The sequence below is a fragment of the Lipotes vexillifer genome, unplaced genomic scaffold, assembly GCF_000442215.2.
Source record: "Lipotes vexillifer unplaced genomic scaffold, Lipotes_vexillifer_v1.1 scaffold818, whole genome shotgun sequence".
NCBI classification, from domain to species: Eukaryota; Metazoa; Chordata; class Mammalia; order Artiodactyla; family Lipotidae; genus Lipotes; species Lipotes vexillifer.
Window position 1 is genome coordinate 240,922 of NW_006771890.1, and position 22,425 is coordinate 263,346.

The 22,425-nt window shown below is 51.8% G+C and overlaps 1 protein-coding gene across 3 annotated transcripts in view; it reads right to left on the reverse strand.

Annotated features, from left to right (window-relative positions):
* Window positions 1-10,414, reverse strand: part of TKT (transketolase) — a 26,947-nt gene extending 16,533 nt beyond the window's left edge. Inside the window, exons 1-3 of one of the 3 annotated variants that reach the window (XM_007447222.1) lie at window positions 10,292-10,414; window positions 912-1,029; window positions 18-98 (exon numbers count right to left, since the gene is read on the reverse strand). In XM_007447222.1, coding sequence (XP_007447284.1) covers window positions 18-98; window positions 912-1,029; window positions 10,292-10,398 — 306 coding nt within the window. In that variant the 5' untranslated portion in view covers window positions 10,399-10,414. Of the gene's footprint in view, window positions 1-17; window positions 99-911; window positions 1,030-8,941; window positions 8,945-10,291 lie in introns of all 3 variants that reach the window. The other 2 variants (XM_007447224.1, XM_007447223.1) reach the window with 2 other exon arrangements.
* Between the last annotated feature and the right edge of the window lie 12,011 nt (window positions 10,415-22,425).

A 22,425-nucleotide genomic window follows, 5' to 3' on the forward strand; every position in this document is an offset into this window, starting at 1 on the left:
CCCAGGCCAGACCTGACCTTCCCCAGGTCCAGCAGCTCCGCCTCGGGTAGGAAGCCGGCTTCAGCCCAGACGGCATACAGGATGGGCGCTGCGTGGCCCTGCAGGGGATGGACGGCGGGGGGATGGGTCAGATGAGGAGCTGTTCCCGCCACGCCCCGAAACCCGGGGCCTGGCCAAACAGAACCTACCGGCCTGGGTATCCCTTTCAGGAAAGGAAGCAAGCGAAGGCTACCTTCCCTCCTTTCACCCCTCTCCAGCCCAAGGCTCCCACAGCCAAGGCCGAGCAGGCCCTAGGACAGGTGCAGGGGGAGCACAGCTGTGAGGCCCGAGGCCAAAACCCCGGCAGGCAGCCGGCCGCCCTAATCCCTGGGTTCTGGCATGTGAGTGGACTTGGACAGACTTCTAAGCTCTCATGCCTACCCCGAGAGACCAGAGGCCATGGAGCCAGGCCTGGGTACAGGTGGATTTCGGGGTTTCATGGCACAGTTTGTGGCTATGGTTCTCAAGCGGGGCGGCGGGGGGAGGTGGCCAGTACGCCCCATCCCAAACCCTACTGCAGGGCATCACCGCTCTCGAGGGAGCGAGCGTGGCCTGGGTACTGGCACAGCAGAGACGTGTGTAGAAAGCCGCAAAGCTATACCCCAGACCTGGACTCCAGTCCTGCCTGTCAACACCAAACATGGGTGGAACACCCAGACCATTTCCATTATCCCCTACTGATTCGGTTGTTTGCTCCTTAGCTTGGGGTTAAGTTCACCAGCTGGGCCGGCAGAGCAGGACACCGAGGGAGGGGCCGGGCGGAGCAGGCAGAGGAGAGTGGTGAGGGGCTGGGTTCACGGGACGCAGGTCCCCTTCTCGCCATTTCAGGGCCCACCCAGCCCCAGGTGAAGGCCAGAGGGCTGGCCGCCTACCTTGGAGAGCACAAAGCGGTCGTTGTGAGGGTTCTGGGGATCCATGGCCTTGTAGCGCATGGTGTGGAAGAAGAGGACAGCCATGATCTCGGCGGCGCTGCAGCATGACGTGGGGTGGCTGTGGCCCAGGAGAAAGACAAATGCATGCATCACAGCCCTGAACCCCTGATCTACAGGGCTTATCTCACGCCCACACACAGGGACCTGGGGGTGCAGGTCCCAAGGAGTCACGGGCTTGGCTTGTCAGAGAGCCACGTGCTCCTCCCTCCTGGAAGGGTTACATGGGGTCTCAAGGAGGCACTGCTGGCAGCATGGGGGTTGCACCCTCCCCGGGGCCAACAGTCTGGACCCTCAGAGTCACGGTAATTGAAGAATTCTGGGGCTGGACTAGAGTAAGAAAGGAGGACGGGTCCAGGAGACTGCGGTGGCCCCTCTATGAACAGTTAGCTAAGTCCCAGTGGGACTGCCCAGGACTCTGCCCACTTGTCAGGGCAACTTGGCCTCCCAGGCCCCCAGGGGTGCTGGGCCTCCTATGGCCCTGGGCAGGGGCTAACGGACGAAGGCTCCCAGCAGTCTCCACCCACAAGGTTGGTAGTCTGAAAACTGGGCCTTCGGGCTCTCCAAGAGCATCACTGGGCTACTCGGCAGGCTTTTAATGGGCATTCTGAGGGCTGGTATAGCCACCAGAAACCATGTTTTTGCACAGAATTTAAAAGGCAAAGCGCAATCTCTTATCTTCTACAAAGGCTACAATCCTGGAAAAAATAAAAATTCCTTCTGCCTGAGACAGGGCTGGGCTGGGGCTGACAGCAGCAAGCGCCTGCCCTTCCAGGCCTGGGGCGGTGGGGTCAACGGGTCTCCCTCTTTTAGGCTCTTGTTCTATTTGCTGCACAGTTATTTGAATGGCTACTGGGCGAAGGACTTAACCAGAGAACGTACAAGGATTATGTCTTAGAGATGTGACTTATTCAGGTTTCTCAGGACCCACTTGATTGACTCAGCCCCAGCCCCCAGGAGTGGAGACTGGGGTTCCCGGTAGGACATGCTGTGATTCCTGAAGCTCTCTGGTCCGCAGTTTGATTACAATGTCAGCCTCAGGGCACGTGCCTCCCAGCCGCTCCCTCCATGCAGCTCAGTGCAGCCTTCTGCCGCTGCTCTGAGGTCCTTCACACTAAAACATGCCCACTGCCAAACTCAAGGGCACATGCACCACCTGGAGTTCAGTGGGCCTCCCTCCTCCCTGCCAGCTGGCTCCCACCACGGGTTAGGGGTGAGTCACTCCCAGAGCAGACACATTAGTAGAGAAATCCGGAACTGTCCATGCTGGTTTAGTACCCACATCCCCAGCACACAATCGTCTTATACTTAACCATTTCTACGAACTCCTGGTCATGGGGAAAGACACTAGACCTGAAAGAGGGAGGTGAGGAAATGTGAACGAGAAACCTTTCCCTGCCTGGCAGGAACCCAACTGCCTTGTCCCTAGTGCAAAATTCAGCTGGGGGACACCCCAGTCAACACCAGCCAGGCTGACCTCCTGCCCTTCCCCTCCTAGAGCAGCCCCATCCCTGAGGAACCCTCTTTCAAAAGTCATGACCCTGTTAGGAGACCAGTGGGGGAAGGATGTGGGTGGAGAGCAGGCCAAACTGCTCCAAGAGAAAGAAGGCAGACACGGACAGGAGCTTGGCCTGCCCTGCCCACCTGGCGGTTCCCAGGAAGGGGCTTCAGGGAGAAAGGGCTGTGACACAAGCACTTTCTGCACATGGTAGAAATGTGCCTGGCTCAGGCAAAGCTGACGTGGTGGGAGGGAGGCCACCCATGAGGAGACACCAGATGTTGAAAAGTAGTTGGTTTGAACCCTTCCTTGCGAGACCCATGGGGGTTGAGCCTAGATTTCCTCCAAAGCCTGCATCCCAGACACACTACTAGCCCTACCTTCATACCTGCCAAATAAAAACATACAGAATAAGGGATCCTTGGGGGCCAGGTGTCTGCTCCACCCCACCCCAGAGCTTTCAGGGAACTCCCTCTGAGAGGTGTCCCAGGGTGGGGATATAACCCACTCAGGCTGTGACTTTAGCACATGCTTCACCTCCCTGAGGCTCAGCTTCCGCACTTGTAAATGGGGTGCTGTGTGGGGGTGGCGGGGGGTCCCTAAGACAATGAACTCAAAGTGCCCAGGTGACCATCGGCCACCACCATCTGCTGGAAGACCAGATGCCACAGTTCTCAGGGCCTCCAACTCCTCATCTGCAGGCTGGGACCACGACCCTCTGCGGACCACGGGGCAGGCAGGAGGGAAGAAATGAGCTGAGAATTGAGATGGGGCTCTGCAAACCGTAAACTGCTGAACACACAGGAGACAGTTACTTTTAGGTGCAACTTACGAGAGGAACTTCAGTGTACAGAGTCTGTGGTCTGAGGGCCTGAGATTCTCCTGTAACCCCAGCCTGCCCTGGGGGGACAACTGTGGGCGGGGGCCCACCCCAAGGTGCTGTACAGGACAAACCCATGAATGTAAACTGGCAAGAGGCAGGGAGGGGTGTGGGCAAGGTGGGAGGCTGCAGGGAACTTTATCCACTACGCAACTCTTTGTGACGCATGGGGGTTATAAGTTTGTTCCAAAACCTGTCCACTTACTCCTAATTAGTTCAATCTATGAAGGTGGTGCTGAGGCCTTAGAGCTGGGCCTAGGTAAGTCTCCCAAAGGCCCCCCACCTCTGGGAGGACATTCTTCCAGATGTCCCCACCACCACCCTTCCCTTCAGCATTCACTCTGCTTGCTCACAGGTTTCCCTGCAGAAAAAGTGCAGAGAAGATCCCTCACCCCCTGGCTGGGCTCCTCTCCATTATCAACAGATAATGCTGCCAGCTGCTGGAAGACGGCCCTTCTCCCACCCTACACATGTCATACACATGCCTTAAGGCCTCAGAAAATGAACCAGGGAGGTGAGCACTACAACAGTCTCTCCCATGCTTAAAAATACAAAGAAAAATAATCTGTTATGAAGAAGAAATAAGTACGCGAAGGAAAAAGTAAGAAATATGAGTTGAAAACCAACAGTTAAGGTCCAACCTAAAAAGTTAAAAAATATGGTGAGCTCAAAGATAGTAGAAAGATAAAAAATGGAAATTTACGAAGTAGGAAGCAAATGTACAATTTTTAAAAATCGAAGTCAAGAGTTAGCTCTTCAAAAAAGAAAAAAAAAGGGACTTCCCTGGTGGCGCAGTGGTTAAGAATCTGCCTGCCAATGCAGGGGACACGGGTTCGAGCCCTCGTCCGGGAAGATCCCACACGCCACAGAGCAGCTACGCCTGTGCACCACAACTGCTGAGCCTGCGCTCAAGAGCCCGTGAGCCACAACTACTGAGCCCATGCACCCCAGAGCCCGTGCTCCGCAACAAGAGAAGGCACCCCAATGAGAAGCCCGCATACCACAACGAAGAGTAGCCCCCGCTCGCCTCAACAAGAGAAAGCCCGCGCACAGCAACGAAGACCCAATGGAGCCAAAAAGAAATAAAGAGGATATTTAATGACAATATATTCCTATAATGGAATACTATGCAACAACCTCAACAAGATCTCACAAATACAACACGTGAACAAAGCACACTGCTGACAGATCTCTACAGCAGGGAATTTATGAATTTATACAAACGTTATAAGACTATAAGGAAAACAATAAAATGCAAAACTCAGTGTATAGTTCTTTCTGGAGGAAACCCTCCTTCTGTGAGGAGGGAGAGACACCCAGCAGGTTCTAAAGCACTATAACATCCTAGTTCTTAAGCCTGGAGGTAGGTACACCCAGGATAGTTATTTATAACATGTACATCATTTATATTCTTTTTTAGGTATATATTAAAAAAAAATTACTCAGGGGACTTCCCTGGTGGCATTCTTAACTAGTGGTTAAGAATCCGCCTGCCAGTGCCGGGGACACGGGTTCGATCCCTGGTCTGGGAAGATCCCACATACTGCGAAGCGACTAAGCCTGTGTGCCACAACTACTGAGCCTGTGCTCTGGAGCCTTCGAGCCACAGCTACTGAAGCCCGTGCGCCTAGAGCCCGTTCTCTGCAACAAGAGAAGCCACCACGCTGAGAAGCCCACGCACCGCAAGGAAGAGTAGCCCCCACTCACCGCAACTAGAGAAAGCCCGCACACAGCAATGAAGACCCAACACAGCCAAAAATAAATAAATTAAATAAATAAATTTATATGTAATCTCAGGATGTCAGGACACAAGCCATCCTTGTTCTTCCTGTTCCTAGAACCACCTGGGCTGGCTCCTGCCTGGAAAGACTGCCTCCACACCTCAGACTGTGAAGAAACAGAGCTATGCCCCACACCACTCCCTCTGAGAAGCCCTCCCTGACCACACTATCTAAAATACCTTCTTCAGGACTTCCCTGGTGGTCCACCCATTAAGACTCTGCGCTTCCACTGCAGTGGGCTTGTGTTTAATCCTTGGTCGGGGAACTAAGATCCCGCATACCGCGTTAAAAAAAAACCAAAAAACCTTTTTCCCCTCACTCATACTTGCCGCCAACTGACATTATGTGGCTATTTGTTGCCTGTCTATCCTAGGTGCAACTCCAGCTCCAGGAGGGCAGGGAGTTTGAGTCTTTTCACTGTTGTAGCCCCGGGCCTGAAGCGCATCTGGAACAAGGAGTGCACAAATAAATGATGTACCCTGGCTCCAAGGCTCTAGGGATGTGACCTCTCTGAGCCTCAGTTTCCTCCATGTAAAATGGAGACAGTAGCAGAATCTGACTGAATGAGTAGCATTTGTGTGTAAAGAGCTTGACACAGTGCATAGGAAAACGGCAATTGCTCGGTAAACATCAGCTCTAAAAATACCAGATACGAAGTCGAACCTCCTTCTCATTTTGAGGATGGGACCACTAAGGTCCAGAGAAGGGGCAGGTACCTTGCCCACGGTCACACAGTCTACCACCAGAAGAGCTAGGAGAAGAGCAAAATGCTCAGAGAGAGTGAAGAGTGCATAAACAAAATGTAGTATGTCCAAGCAATGGACCATTCAGCAATCAAAAGAAGGGAAGGACTAATTCATGCTACAACACAATGACCTTCCAAATATTGTGCTAAGTGAAAAAAGCCGGACCCCCAAAGACCTCATTCTGTAGGATTCCATTTATATGAAATATCCAAAAGAGTTAAAATGGGAAGTGGTAAATTCACTAAAACTTATTGTAAATCACTGTCAATATACTAAATTTACTAAAAGCCACTGGACCATACACTAAGAATGCTATGATATGAAAATTATACCTCACTAGAGCTATAAAAGGATGATCTTTAAAAGGAAGAAGGTGCTCAGAGCCCTGCAGAGGAAATACTTGAGCAGCCACACTCCCTTACCCAGTTGTGCAGCCCTCAGAGATTACAGCCAGGCCATGGGTGAGACTGACCTCTGAGCAAGGTCAAACAGTGCAGGCCCTGCCAGCTAGACCCACATGGTGGGGCAATCGCCAGCTCTCACCAGCCCACCCCACGGAGTGGACTTCACCTCACTGTTCAGGGCAGGAGCACGGAGTCTGCCTAAGGACCCAGCGTCCAGGGCTGGCAGCTGGAGTCTGTGGCAATAAGGGAGTTCCTGATTTTGTGAGACTGGGCTCTAGTGACAACAGGCCTCTGCCTAAAGAGGCAAAGTCAAGGGGAGTCAGAGCTGGTGGTCCAGGGGCCACAGTGCAATCAGCTCACGGGAAGACAGGAGAACACCTCAGACCCTAGCCAGGTGGCTGCACCAGGTTCCCAGCTTCAGGAAGCACTGCCCATCAGCCCTGCTGAGTTCAGAGGCAAAGAACAGAGTCATGGCAGGACAGCCGGGTGTCCTCACACAGAGTTGGGAAATGCTGCTGCTGGGGTAATCTCAACGGGCTTGCTCTTGCCTCAGTCAGGGCCAAGCTGGAGTGAAGACAGCCCGAATGGAGTAGCAGGCCCAGGCAGCAATTTTCTGCCCAGAGAGAGCACTCAAAGCCTCTCTAAGCACCAGAGCTGGGTAGCAGGGAGGGATGTACTTCCAGCCACTTCAAGGTCACGTGAATCCCCCAGGACATGAAACCCACAATAGAAGGTGGCAGGACCCCAGAGCTTGCTCATTCTGGTCCCCCAGCCCCACCCCAGAGAAACCCAGTTCAAAAACCACCTATTTGTGAACTTCTCCTTTAGAGATGGGGAAACTGAGGCCCTGAGATGGGAAGGGTCTTTCTGACAAGGGCACAGCCAGTCGGAACACAGCCAGGGTTAGATTCGTCTCCCTGTGCCCACCAACCAGGCCTGGCCAGACCTTATGTTCCTGAGTATCCACCCGAACACTGTGGGTCAGAGCCCCGGGGACTTCTAAGCACAGCCTGCGCCTCCAGATCCGGGCCTGACTCTGATGGCGTCCTCAGATGACACTCAGCACTATTTGGATAATGCCAGTCTAGCCCGCTTGGTGAGAACTCAGAAATCTCCACCACGAACCTCAGCAGTAAGGGCCCCTCTGACAAGGCCATCAAGTCTCATCTTTTAAAGCCTGGATGAGCTGGACCCTTGCCACGGCTGCCACAGCTCCCCCAGCACGCGGAGGGAGGGGCAGGTGACCTGGAGAAGCTGTGGGTGTTGCCACAAGGAGCCCTCTGTGCAGGCTCTGTCCCTCAGCTCCTCGGACACAGAGGCCAGTGTCCTCACTTCCCGGGCCTGGTGACGTCCACTGTCACTTGGTCAGTGATGGCACAGGAAGGGGAAAGCTACCGAGATATCAGGACTTCATCGAATCCTGAACACCATGGCCTGGTCCTCACTGATCCAATGTCAGTCCAGCCTCCGCAGTGACCATGAAAAGACTTTGGCCAAAGTGCTGTTTCACCACCGGGGGTGTAAGCTCCCCCAGAAAGGAGACAACCTGACAGGATGGTCACTTTGGCCGTGACTGCACAGAGCCAGGGCCTCAAAGCTGAGCCTTCACTTGATGGACTGCACCCATTGCTGTGAGGGAATAGCTGGCCTCTAAACAAACATCTGGAGACCTGTTTAAGTCTTCCTTTACTGGTTTTTTTTTTTGTGTGTGTGCACACAGAGCCCTTGGCACACACCTTTCAAGATCTCTTGTGACAGAGGTAGTAATAGTAATGTTACTTCCTTCTGAAAAATTAAGTTTTTTCTAAGTATTTCTTTTTTTTTTTTTTGGCCTTGCAGCATGTTTTTTTCTAAGTATTTCTTTCCTGCATTTTTTAAGCATGCTTAAAACGAACAGGAATCACTGTATCTTGCACTTTTTCTTTTTGTAAATGGACACTTTGAGTTCAGTGAGCTCCTCCCTAAGGCATTACGATGTAAACCTGGGTGTAACTTAGTTGCCAATCCAGTATCTTTTCCCCACAGAAATCAGAGTTTAACTATCTAACAAAGACCCAGGAGACCCATTGGACACCCTCTCCCTTTGGGAGCCCCCCACCCCCAGTTGTAAATGTTATTTCATTTCTTTCCAAGTGCCTTCAAACTGACTGAGATCCCTTATCACTGTGCCTTATCTTCCCCTTTCTAGTTTCTCTCCATTTTCTGGCCTGGTGCTGCCTGCCTGCCCAAGAAGTCTTCTTGGTTAACGAGAGCCCCTCACTGGACAGCATGGAACAGCTACCAATGACCAGCTTGGGCAAGTCACTTAACACACTAGCCTCACTTTCCTCATCTATAAAATGCGATATGACAGCATCTGTCTCACAGCGTTATTCTCAGAATCCATAAGATAATATTAGCAATAAAGGATGCTCTGTGTCACACCAGGGCTACTTACTGACCACTCAGGAACGCTGTAATTGTCTACAGGTTTTATCTAGACCTGTAAGACACTCAGAAGTGTAACACTATTTTGTGTCCCTCCAGCTAGACCGCCAGGAATCTAGCTAGAGAGCTCCTAGCATACAGCAGGGCTCAACAAGGTTCTGCAGGGCAAATGATCCCCTGAAGTGGTCAAGGGAAGGGGATCCAGTAGTACTCACCAAGCAATATAGGTGTGCAGACCTACTGTGTGCCAGGCAGGGGAGAGGGCACCAAGAGTAAGCCAGATCCCTGCCTGGCCAAGGGGTACCCCACATGATCGGGTATCAGCCAGAAGCAAGAATCTTGTCTTTGTTCTAAAGAGAAGACTTGGCTGGGAAGGTTTCTGGAAACCACCCCCCACCCAGACTTCAAAATCATTTCATGAACACATCACTTGCTGTCTGGGCAGCCTCATGCCCCGCCCCAAAGGGCTGGAATCCTGAAAACCACTCAGTGTGTAGGCGCTACTACTGTTCCCATTTTACAGAGCGGGGAAACAGGCTCTGAAGCGACTCACTAGCTGACCCTCTCAACTACACCACCTGATGCCTCCAGCTGCACAGTGGCCAGTTATCATTACTGTCCCTTGCAACTGGCCATCTTCAGAGAAGGCTCCTTGGGATGGGCAACAGCCTTTCTCCATCTTCTGAGCCATTAGGGCTGACGGGAAAGAACGCTGGGGGATGGGCCTCTGACTTGAGGAAAGTGCACCTGGAGGCTGGCCCTGCATGTTCACCCTAAGGCCCTGGGGCTTGGTTCTTGGTTCTCTTAACTTTCCAAGTCTCCCCTCCTCCACCCCATGCCGTCCTCCTGCCCCCACCCCAGAGGAGATCTTAGACCTTCCCTTCACAAGGGATGCCAGGGTTCTGCATCCACGTGGCCACCTTCCTCCTCACTCTCCAATCCTGGAGTCTCAGCACCCCTGCTCCAAAGCCAAGAGTGGCAGGAATGTGACTCTGAACAGGAATGTGAGGTGGAGGGGATGGGTAGTTTGAGGTAGGGACAAGGTCGGGGCCCCCAGGCTCCTCTGCAAGATGAGGGGTTAAAACAGGCGCTCTCGAGTTGGGCAGCACGGGTTCAAATTCCAGATCTCGCCGCGTGCGACCTCGGGCAACTGACAAATTCGGAGCTTCAGTTTCCTCACGTGTGGGTGGAACGCTGCCAGTTACCTGGGTGGAAAGGGTCCACGGGACGCGCGTGCCGAGGTCACGGTACAAGGCTTGTCTCTCGGCGAGTGGGCACTAATGGTGGCCTTCCCGGCACGGCCGGCGAGGGGCCTCCGCAGTGCGTAGCCGCGCGTCCCCTGCGCCTTAGAGCAGCGGGGAATGAGGAGCCGAGCCGGCCTGAGGCCTGCTGGGAGCCGGGCCCCAGCGGGCGGAAGCCGGGCCGAGCGCGGGCGCGGCGGAAGGCTCCTCCGGCGCTGACCTGCGAGGCGCGCGCTCCGCCATCTGACCGCGCCCCCGGCCGCCTCCCTCGTGGTGGCACCGTGCAGCGCGACATGGAGCCGGCGTGCCCGCGGCCCCGGCGCCCTCGCTCTGCGCCCCCACTCACCCCGAGCCGGCCGCCGTGGTGGCTTGGATGGAACTGATGCGCAGGCGGTTGGCCGTGTCCTTCAGGGCCTGCAGCTTCTGCTGGTCTGGCTTATGGTAGGCCTCCATGGCGCGGCCGGGCGAACGGGCGGGTGGGAAGGCCGAGGACGCGGAGACGCAGCGCTGCGTAGCTGCTGGCAATTGCTAAGGCCGGACGCAGCGCGGGGGCGCTTTAAGAGTGCCGGGAGCCGCCCGCGGGGGCGGGGCGCCGGCATCACCCCAGGTTGCCCCGCCCCGCCCCGCCCCCAGACTCGCGGAGGCAGCCCCGCCCCAGCCCTCCGGCGCTGTTAGGAAACCGAGGCCGTCGGGAGCCTGGGAGTCTCTGGACCCAGCCCGATGCTGTCCACCCGCCTAACCTTTCCGTCCCTCTTTCCTTCCCCCGAAATCTGCGGGGCAGCTGCGGGCTGCCAGGCTCCTGTGAGTCAGGCTGCACTGCCATGCCGGGATTAACCACCGACACAAATAATGTGATAATAACTGCAGGTTCTAGGCCTGGCTCAGGGTTCTTCTGTTGACTCGCATCTTCGCTGCAGACCGCTCTCCTTCCTCCACAAAGCTCTGGAGTGAAACTGAGAGGGGAGGCTTCATTGATTGTCCCTTAGTAAAAATGAGCAAACTGAAACTGGCAAGGTCAATTAAGGTCACAGAGCTGGTGCGTGCAGGGGGCTCTGCCCTAGCAAACACGCCCTATCCTCAAGCCCCAGCCCCAGAGAGGGACCCCAGGGCTTGAGGAGCCTGTAGGAGGATGAGGATTATGAAAATGAGAATACATATTAGTAGTAATGATAATATCAGTTAATGTTAACTGAGAAATTACTAGAGGCAAACCCTTCACAAGTTATTAGGGAGATCACTAGTTTTGGTTTCCAGGTCTGTAGGGACAGGAGAACCCACCTTTGCTCTTACCAGGTCCCCTGGCCCCCAGGGGGTCGAAGGTCCCCCGAGTGCGAGTAGGGAGGGGACCATCATCACAGATGTTGTCGGTGGAGTTCACCCACCCCACATGCCCCAGGAGGCTGATACCCTTTACCACGTCTTATACAGGAAGAAGCTACATTTCACAGAGGACAGAGGAGGGTATCCCCTCAAATCAGTGGCTGAGGAGGGGGCTGCATCAGATCTGTCTGATGCTGAGCCCCTGAGCAAGCTGAGGGAGGCAAGTGGCCAGGCCTTCCTTGCCTGTGTCCCCTCTGTGTCTTTTGCCAACACTCAGAGCTCTGGGTCATGAGGGACAATGGACTGAATGTGACTGAGTCCCCCACCCCACTTCTGGGTGATCCTTGGCTGTTCCTCTGCTGGCCTGGCTCCCAGATGCCCAGGCAGACCCTAAGCCAAGTGCATCTCATAGCACTTGGGTCCTGCTGGCCCAGCCCACAGAGGCCTGCCCACTCAAGGTTGGGTCCAAAGCTGGCAAGGGCTGAAGGCTGGATTGGAGTGAGATAGCCCCAAGGGTATGCCACATCAGACCTGACATGTGCCTCTGCCCTCAGTCTGATAAGAAAGGACATACCTTTGAAACCCTTTGGAAGCTCTGTGCCTTCCAGCTCTGGCCTTTAGAGCAGTGGTTTCCTGTTCCAAACCTCAATTTCTCCCTCTGCCCAATGGGACTAATCCTTGCCATTCTGCACCCACCCTGGTCTCTAATGGTGGCACAGGTCTTTCCATGGCTCTGCGGATCCAGCAGTGATGGAAGAAAATGCCCCTCCACCTGCCCCATTGTGGGGCTCTAGGGACCCCTGGGGCAGCTTCTTGTCATCCCAGGATTCCAGGTGAATAAGACCCAGTTTGGCACCACCACAGCCTTCTCCTCCTGCTACCCTCCCCGACCCCCCTGGCCTACAAGGTCTGGGCCTCTTAGCTAAGGCACAGGGCAGAGCCAAGGTCTAGCTCCTCCTGCTGCTCAGATTTGGGTACCCAACTAGACCCTTGGACATGAAGACCTCCACAGTGCTCGTGCCCTTCCACTAGGAACTCTGTGCCTGGGAGATGATGCTGAGGGAAGTTCCATGGGCAAGCATGTCTGCAATGGCAGCAGGCATGGGCTGGTGGGGGCCTACGTGGTCATTTCACCCAATCGGTGTGAAGACCAAGCCTCCTGAGAAATGGGGATACTCTAAAGTATCCCCATTTCTGACTTGCGGACAGAAATTGGAAGGGCCTGTGGGGAACTGTAGCTCCTAAGGATCCTAATCACCAGACATGACAGTCCCCTAGCTGGCTGAGTCATAAGAATTGCCTGAAATAGTTTATTCTACACATGAATCCCTGGTCAGCACATCTAACCTTTGGAATCAGAATCCCTAGGGTGGGGCCTGGGACTCTGCATTTCTAAGAAGACACTCAGGCAATTCTGTTTTGGGGCTCTGAGAACTCTCCAGAGAAAAACATCGGGGAGACCTGGACAGACCTGAGTTCAATGCCTTGCTGGTTAAGCCATGGGGCTAAGTGAAGTACTGAAAGTCCAGCTGTGGTGGGGAGATGTCTGTGACATGTAAACAGAGTAAAGCAAGATATAGAACAGCAGGTAGAGTGTGATTCTATTTCTGTCAAAAATAAGTGTGCACACGCATGTGTGTGTGTATGCATGCGTGTGTACCCATGCATGTGTGTGTTCGTAAGTGTGTCTGGGCAGAACAGAGGCTGCAAGGACAGACTTCAAGCCATGGGGGACTTTGGAGGGTTGGACTGAGGGAGACTTTGGGTTTCTACTTTACGAATTTCTCTTTGGCTGGAATTTAGTGCTAGTGAACACTGTTGACTTTTATAATCCAAAAAAAAAGCAAAACAAAATTCCATCTTGAAAAAAGCACCGTTGAGGGGCTTCCCTGGTGGCGCAGTGGTTGAGAGTCCGCCTGCCGATGCAGGGGATACGGGTTCGTGCCCCGGTCGGGGAGGATCCCACATGCCGTGGAGCGGCTGGGCCCGTGAGCCGTGGCCGCTGAGCCTGCTCGTCCGGAGCCTGTGCTCCACAATGGGAGAGGCCACAACAGTGAGAGGCCCACATACCGCAAAAAAAAAAAAAAAGCACCGTTGAGGGGCTTCCCTGGTGGCGCAGTGGTTGAGAGTCCGCCTGCCGATGCAGGGGATACGGGTTCGTGCCCCGGTCGGGGAGGATCCCACATGCCGTGGAGCGGCTGGGCCCGTGAGCCGTGGCCGCTGAGCCTGCTCGTCCGGAGCCTGTGCTCCACAATGGGAGAGGCCACAACAGTGAGAGGCCCACATACCGCAAAAAAAAAAAAAAAAAAAAAAAAGAAAAAAGCACCGTTGAGATTGGGAGATGCATTTTTTTTATTTTAATTTTAAAAATTAATTAATTAATGGCTGCTTTGGGTCTTCATTGCTGCGCGCGTGCTTTCTCTAGTTGTGGCGAGCGCGGGGTACTCTTCGTTGCGGTGCGTGGGCTTCTCATTGCGGTGGCTTCTCTTGACGTGGAGCACGGGCTCTAGGCGCACCTGCTTCAGTAGTTGTGGCTCGTGAGCTCTAGAGCGCAGGTTCAACAGTTGTGGCGCTTGGGCTTAGTTGCTCCGCGGCATGTGGGATCTTCCTGGACCAGGGCTCAAACCCATGTCCCCTGCATTGGTAGGTGGATTCTTAACCACTGTGCCACCAGGGAAGCCCTGGAGATGCATTTTTATGAATGCACTTTTTCTTGTAATTTCTCATGATTATGTAAAGCTGCCTCTGTGTTTCATAAGCCAGGCTGTTTCCTTGGATGTTTTTGAGTTGGGAGCAAACCTCCGGGCAGTGGGTGTTCACCAGTGGGAGGTCCCTCCTGCCCTTGCTCTGCTATCTACAAGAAATTCAGGGCAGAGCTATCCTGATGTGCTTCTGCACATCCCCTGAGTGGACACCAACGAGGCGTGAACGGGTCCTGAGCAGCTGTGCTCCTGAATGACAGCACTGGGCATCACTTTGGCAGGTCTGGCCCACGTGCGACTCCTGGGGCAGGCCTGGGCTAGTGCTGGGGGCCCCAAGTCAGCACTGGGCTTGCAGTGGAGGCAAAATCCCAGTCTGGATCTTCAGAACACTGTCTTTGACTCATATCCGGGGCTTAAAGCCTGTGGGGGCCTGGGATGAGTCCTTGTGCGAGGATGTGTCCAGCCTCGTGTCCACCAATGCGTAGCAGAGGGCTCACTCTTGGACATTCTCTAACTGGCTTGTAGGTTGATGAAGAATTCAGTTTTATTAAATCCATCTCTCCTCTCAATGCCAGAAATGTCCTTCCAGAGGCAATTTTGGGGTAAAGTTTCTTTTGATAATGTTGCCCCCAGGGACGTGAGATGACACACAGTTCAACTCACAGAACCTCTGATTTTTCTGATTTAACTTTTGTTTTTGTTCTTGTTTCTTAAAAACACTGCCCTCCCTCCAAAGGTAAAAGTAAAGTACACTCATTGTAAAAACCTGGAAGGTATAGAAAATTTAGAAGTAAACTAAAATCGTATGTAATGCCACCCAAAGAGGACCACAGTTAAAATCATTTGTTCGTTTGAAAATTTTTTTTTTTTTTTTGGCTGCACCACGCTGCATGCAGGATCTTAGCTCCCCCCCAGAGACTGAACCTGTGACCCTTCCAGAGGAAGCTCGGAGTCCTAACCACTGGACCGCCAGGGAATTCCCTCATTTATTACAATTGTTTGAAGAAAATAAAACAGGGTCAAAGGTCAGGGAGAGGGGCTGGAGAGTAGAAGTGGGGGTCCCTTCAATAGGTGTTTGCTATTATAGTTTCTTTTGTTTTCTTATTGTCAGGATCACATAAAATTCTCCATTTTTCACTTACATTTTCCCATTAGCATTCCCAAATTCTTCAAAGACATCGTTTTTACTAGCTGTGTATTGTCCCATCATGGAGCTATGTCCTCATTATTAACCATCCCTCAGTGATGAAACTGTGCACCTCAGATTGGGACTTGAATCCACATGCCGGGACTCGAACCCAGCTTAAACCCAGATTGGGACTTGAACCTATGTGCTGGGACTCGAACAAGTCAGGGTTTGCTTCTTTACTCCCAAATCTTCTCTCTGGATTCAATTTTCTTCTTGCAGAAATGTATCTTTTAATAATTTTTAAAAGTAAATTTATTTTTATTTTTGGCTCTGTTGGATCTTTGTTGCTGCACGCAGGCTTTCTCCAGTTGCGGTGAGCGGGGGCTACTCTTTGTTGTGGTGCACGGGCTTCTCATAGCGGTGGTTTCTCTTTTTGCAGAGCACGGGCTCTAGGGGTGTGGGCTTCAGTAGTTGTGGCACACAGGCTCGGTAGTTGTGGCGCACGGGCTCGGTAGTTGTGGCACACGGGCTTAGTTGCTCCGCAGCATGTGGGATCGTCCCAGACCAGGGCTTGAACCCACGTCTCCTGCATTGGCAGGCAGATTCTTAACCACTGCACCACCAGGGAAGCCCATCCTCTTGTCTTTTTAATTTTAACTAGCCTTGTAGGTGCAAAGTGGTATCTCATGGTGGTTTTGTCATTTACTGCTTTAAAAAAAAATTATACAAGTAACAACACATGTTCTTTGTAGGAAATTTGAGAATATAGCAAAATACTGTGATAGTCTGTTTTATATGTCATTCTGAAACCGTGCACCCCAAATTGGGACTTGAACTCACATGCCGGGACTCAAACCCAGCCAAAACCCAGACTGGGACTTGAACCCACATGGCCGGGACTAGAACCCGGCCCAAACCCCCAGTCTTCCAACTGAGATCGCACACCTGGTTTCAGGACTTAATGAAGCTCAGGTTTTTGATGTCTCATTGCAGAAAGGATTCAGTGAGACAAAGTAATAGGTAAGAAATGAGAAACACACTCCACAGAGTGTGGGCCATCTCAGAAGGTGAGAAAGGCACCAGCGTATGAGATTGTCAGTTTTTATAGGGGTGGGTAATTTCATAGGCTAATGAGTGGGAGGAGTATTCCAGCTATTCCGGGAAGGGGCGGGGATTTCCAGGAACTGGGCCACTGCCCACTTTTTCATCCTTATGGTTGGCCTTGGAACTGTCGTGACACCTGTGGGTTTGTCATTTAGCTTACTGACGTGTTACAGTGAGCGTATACTGAGGCTCGAGGTCTAGTGGAAGTCGACTTGTCCACCATCTTGGACCCATTTGGTTCTACTCCGTTTATGTCATGTCCTCGGGCTATGTCATTCTTTCAAAGGTTGTGCCCTGCCCCCCTTCCCTCCTGTCTCAATTCAGCTAGGCTGTGTCCCTAATTATTCAATCAAACACTAACCTAGGTGCTGCTGTGAAGGTATCTTGTAGATGTGATTAAATCCCATAATCAGTTGATTTTAAGTAAAAGAGATTATTCTAGATAACTGGGTGGATCTGATTCAGTTGGTTGAAAGGCTGAAGAAGAAAAGTGACTTCTTCTGTGGCAGCTCCAGCCGCCTCTGCAGTTTGTGACTTACCTATCAGTCCCCTCGGCCCACCACCTTGGAGCAATCCAATTCTTTGCCACGAAGCTTTAATACAGACCTACAGGTTCTGCTTCTCTGCTTGTATCCTGACTGATACACAAAGAGGAAAACTTCATCCCCCATAATCCACCATCCAGAGGTCCCTAAGGACAACATTTTGGTTATTTCCTTCCAGCCTTTTTTTCCCCTTTTTATCCATGAACATGAATATTTTAAGTAAGGTCACGATCCCTCTGGTTTTATATCACTGTGCATCTTAAATGCTTTCCCGCAGAGTCCACGTGCTTTTCTCCCCCAGAATTATTACTGGCACAGAGGAAGGTCATCCACTGTCCCCCCTTGGTTGGACGTTTGCGTTGCTTCTGCGTTTATACTGTATCAAACAATACTTGTGCTTTCACTATAGCTAGCACTTGCTTCTGGGAGAGAGGCCTTCTTTTCTTGTCATCACTGTGTGTCCTTGGCCAATCCCAGGACCAGATTGGGTGGTCGACCCTCTGAGTCACCCCCAAAGGCCGGGGCTGCAGGCACCTGACACTCCTGAAAGGTGAGCACCAGCATGGAGCCCAGCGCAGCCCTGCCAGGCCTGCTTTCCTTGCACACAAAGGAAAAGTGCCTAGTCATTGCAGCTTGCGGTTTGAGTAGCAGAGCTGGGGCACCTCCCTGGGTGGGGAGTAAGGAGCTGCCTCAACAGCCCCCATCAGTTCCTGTCCGGGTGTGCCATGCCAGGCTGGGCTTGGGCAGTGCTGTTGACAGTCAGGGCACTTCTAGGGCAGCCGGGCCCGCCTGCATGGCCTGCGGCACAGAGTGGGGAGAGATTGTCACCCTGTTCCCTCTTCTGATATCTGCTGGTTTCCCTGAGCAAGCTGGGTGGTAGAGGTGGTTTTTGTTCCTGTGGATATTAAAGATGAATATTTTTGTTTTGTTGTGGGGAGATTAAGTGGATTTTCTCCTGGGCAGTTGTTGAATAGCTGAAGTGGTGGTTATTTAGGGTAGGGCTGCAGCAGTCTGGAGAAAGGCATGGAGAGGGATCCTTTCCCTGTTTAGAGCCACACGGCTCCTCCTGGGAAACACGAAGCCGTAACAGTGTTTGGCTGGGAGGAACAGTCAGCAGCCACAGGAAGTCCCAAGCCCAGGTTGGTTGCCCTCCAAACACAATGGTTTTTTCTCCCCACCCCACCCCTAGAATTAGCAATGACATCTAGTCAGCTTTCCTTCTGGTGACTTTGATAAGGCCTCAATTGACCCTTTGATTCTCTCATGAATTCACCCCTTTGTTGCATTTACCAAGGCCTGTGTGCCAGCACTGTGCTAGATGTTTGGGGAAGAAGATGATCCTGTCTTGGTTCTCAGATCACAGGTCACAGGTCGGCAGGGGCCACACGGCCCTGTCCTGTGATCTGTACAAAGAATTGCCTGCTGAGACTGCAGATCAGGGAAGGCTCCAAGGAGGAAGTGACAACCGACAGCAAATTTTGAAATAACAGTATTCCCTGCCACCAAACTGTACCTGTGTCATGCTGGCATGGGTGATGGGAATTGAGACTATAAACCCATTTCAGATCTAGACCTCGGCTTCCCAGCTCGGCCAGTATCCTGGCAGGACGCCTCTGAGCCACTCCCACGCACCCCCCACCCCCCCACCCCCAGCCTAGGGCTGAGAAAGCCCTCTGAAGAGCCATACCTGGGAGGAAGGGATAACAACAGGTGACTGGCAGCAACGCCACTGTCATTTCCAAACGCGCTTCAAAATTCTCCAGGGACCCGAAAGCTTTTTCCACGTTCCACAAACCCAGAGGGAGGTTTGAACTGAACACGTCCAGGTCAACTCTTGCCTTTGCTGCCCCCTAGCTGGGTGAACTTGGATGGATGGCCTTCGGAAAATCACTCAGTGGTCAGTTCCTTCACCTGGAAAATGAGGCAATGACATGTGTCCCCCAGGTGGTCAGGATGGTGAAAGTCACTCTATTCCACAGAGTGACGTGCATCCCTGCTCCCGAAATCGCAGTTTGCCACGGAGCCCAGGCTAAGGGGACAGGGCAGGCGTGTGTGGGGCTGTGCCCGTAGTGTACAGCACTGAGTCTGGGACAGAATAGCTGCTACCCCCAGCCCCAAGGGTCGGATGGGGACCAACAAATAGGGTGTGTGTGTGTGTGTCTCTCTCTCCCACCTTCCCTCCTACCTTTCTCTGAGGTTGACGCACCGGCCCATCATTTAAGGGCTCCAAAGTCCTTGGGGAATGTTAATTAATAACCTCGCCATCTTGGGCTGGAGCGCAAACAGCTCCTCGGTCTCCTTTTGGGCAGCAGCCCAGTGAGTCAGGGCAGGCGATGGAGGGGGGCGGGAGCTGGCTCCCAGGTGGGTCAGCCCTGGACGGGCCCTTTGTGGGAGAGCACCCGTCTTCTGGGTGAAGGGGAGCCGTGTCAGAGTGAAGACCAGGGCTCCTATTTACGGGGGCATTCTGAGAATTTGTGTAGTCATGCCCAAGCATTTCCATATTTAATATGGAACATCTGATTATAAATTACTTCAAAACTTCTCCTTTAGATCACAATTAAGGTCTTATTTAAAAATTATGTAGGCATAGGTTACATTCTCTATGAATTCTAGGTCAAAATGGTAAAGGTGAAATGACAAAATATTTGTTTAAAAGCGGGTGAGGTGCCTGCTAGGGTGGAGACCACACAGTAAATGGGGGGTGTTGGCCGGCAACATTGCTAGCGTCCCCTTTCCCATCAGGGGACCTGTTGGGGTAAGGGTCAAACAGAAATCAGGGAAGCTTCTTGGTGCCAGCAGGATGGGAGAGGATGTTAGCCCTTCTGCCCAGGGGAAAGACCCCTGCCTGGGAGAGGCTGGGAGGGGCAGTCTGTGGGGGCAGGGACACGTCAGATATAGAAACAACAAAACGGGGCTTGGTTAGCAAAATGTGTAGGGGTCCAGATTTTTGTACGTGCTTCAGAAGCCAGGGCACCACTGCCAACACTGAGAAATTCCACAGAACATGGCGGGCGGTTTGCTGGGGGTGCCTCTAGAGCTTTGCCAAGGCTCAGGCAGTACCAGATCCACCTTTCTGGAGGGGCAGGGACGTGGTAAGCAAGCAGCAGTTCCTGTGGACTGTGGCCGCCTTCTCAGCTCCAAATTCTGGGGCCCTGTTTAGACTGATGGGCTGACGTCAGTCTAACCACAGCCAGGGCCTCTGCCCCTTCCCAGGATGACAGGAAGCTGGTGTCGTGAGTGGCCCTTTCCCAAGGCTGCACTTTGAATGGCCTCCACCTCCGAGGGATGTGGGGAGGGTTAAAGAATGCACACAGAGCACACAGCACACAACAAACATTGGTTATGATTACTTGTGGGAGTGTACTTCAAATATATTCAAACTTACGTGAAAGGAGTGCTGGTGAAACACGACGTGACTGTCACGCGGCCTTTGTATCACCTCCTTCCGAGCCATTCTACCGCCGGGCATGAGAAATCTCTTAGTAGTCAGCTTTAATTTTAGCTAATTTGCCTGGTGAACTTGAAGAGATATATGTAAGCCCCATCCTCCCGCCCTGCCATGGGTTCCGTCTGCATGAGCGTGGCAGCAAACTTAGGTGGAGAATCTTGAATTGATCTAAGCCCTTTAGAAACCTGTTGGTGTCTTCCCATTACATTTGGGGGTAACAGAGACCCCAAAAGACACGGTCTGAAGGAGGGAATGCAGGCTGGGCTCCAGGGTTTGCTTGATTTAGTGACTGTTTTGCTGCTCTTCCCTTCAGCGTTGCTTCATCTTTAGAGGAAACCCCATGGCCGGATTTCTAGCTGCTCATCCAGGAGAGACAGGCTGGTTCTTGTAGCTCTGACAAACACAGAAGCCTCAGAAATTTCTAACTCACACACTTACTCAAAGACCGGTATTTTAAAAAATTAATCACTTAATTAATTAATTTTTATTTTTGGCTGCGTTGGGTCTTTGTTGCTGCATGCGGGCTTTCTTCAGTTGTGGAGAGGGGGGCTACTCTTTGTTGCGGTACGTGGGCTTCTCACTGCGGTGGCTTCTCCTGTTGCGGAGCATGGGCTCTAGGCACGCGGGGATCAGTAGTTGTGCCTCACGGGCTCTAGAGCGCAGGCTCAGGAGCTGTGGCGCACGGGCTTTGTTGCTCCGCGGCATGTGGAATCTTCCCGGGCCAGGGCTCGAAACCGTGTCCCCTGCATTGGCAGGTGGATTCTTAACCACTGCGCCACCAGGGAAGCCTAAGACGAGGTATCTTTTAGCAGCAGCATGAACCAGGATCCATAAACGGTGAGTGAAAACATCATTAGAAACAACCAGGAAGCCTAAATCCCAAACCCTATGGCTCTTGTTCACGATCCAGTGGCCTTAGTTTTTCACGAAATTCCAATGAACCTGGTTACCTGGTTTCCTAGGTCATGACAGCTGAAAAACAGCACGCGAGTAGGTCAAACTAGCTTTTAATAAACAGTGGTAATGTGTGACCTAAGGAATTATAGAAAGCAGTCTAGAATAATTTATCGTGGAGGCAATGGAGTCAAGAAAGGAATTCTAGACCAGCCCTCTGGTCTGCTTGGCTTCGGGTCCCTAACTCAGTACTGGCTTATTAAGCAGCAGGCCCTGTCACTCTTGGCTTCAACTCCCTTCTCCCTAAAATGGGTTACTGTGAAGATCAGGAAAATAATGGACAGCAATGCTTAAGTGCTGAATGAGCATGCATTAATGATGACTGGGGTGTGTGTACAAAAGTCATAAAGTAAGGGTTAAGCATATGCTCTGCTCTAAAAAAGCAGGCAGGTATAACAAACATTTTAGAGAGAATTTCATTTGGAAACACACTTAATGTGAACAGTTACTAGGGAGATATATGATTAACACTTTTTTCCTTTTCCCTATGTCCCATAATGATGACATTTTACTTTCTTCCCTCCCTCTTTCCTTCCTTATCATCCTAGATGCCTGGCACATATGACAACTCAATACACATGAACTGAGTGAATTTGGGAAGTGACCTGGAAGGTTAAGTCCCCTGTTAAAACAGTGTTTTTGGTCATGATTAGACCTGTACCCTCCATCTGGGGAAAACTCAGAGGAATAAATGGAGTTGTTTTGTTCTCTCACCTCACTCCCTCTCAGCAGTAGGAGACTCTGGAAAAGTGTAGCAACTCATTCAAAAGTTCCTATTTCTGTAAATTCAATAAAAACACAATTAAAATTTAGTAGGTGCTAAAACTTGGTTTTGAACTTTTATTAAAAAAATATATTTGCAAACATATAAAATTTAGGATGAAAAATGCTCATCTGAAAACAGGTAATAACTTAATATTTGCAAACATACACAGATGGTATAAAATCCATACCATTAAAAATGTTAATGATGCTGTATTGCGCTCATGGAACAAAAATCTTGCTGTAACCCCAGAGCTTCTCATGCTCACATTTCAGGGCGCTGAGACTCTGGTACACTGAAGGTCATGAGAGCCACATGGCCAAAGCAGGAATACAGAATAAAAAACCATTTAGAACACATACTGTTAAAAACACGTTTCTTAAGGAATCACACAGATAAAAGGGAAACACAATTTTGCAATTTCCCCATTCAAAGTGAACGATATTGCATCATAGCATTTCAAATGAAGATGTCAAATACAAAACCGAGTGAAACATTGTACACATCTCTCCTGC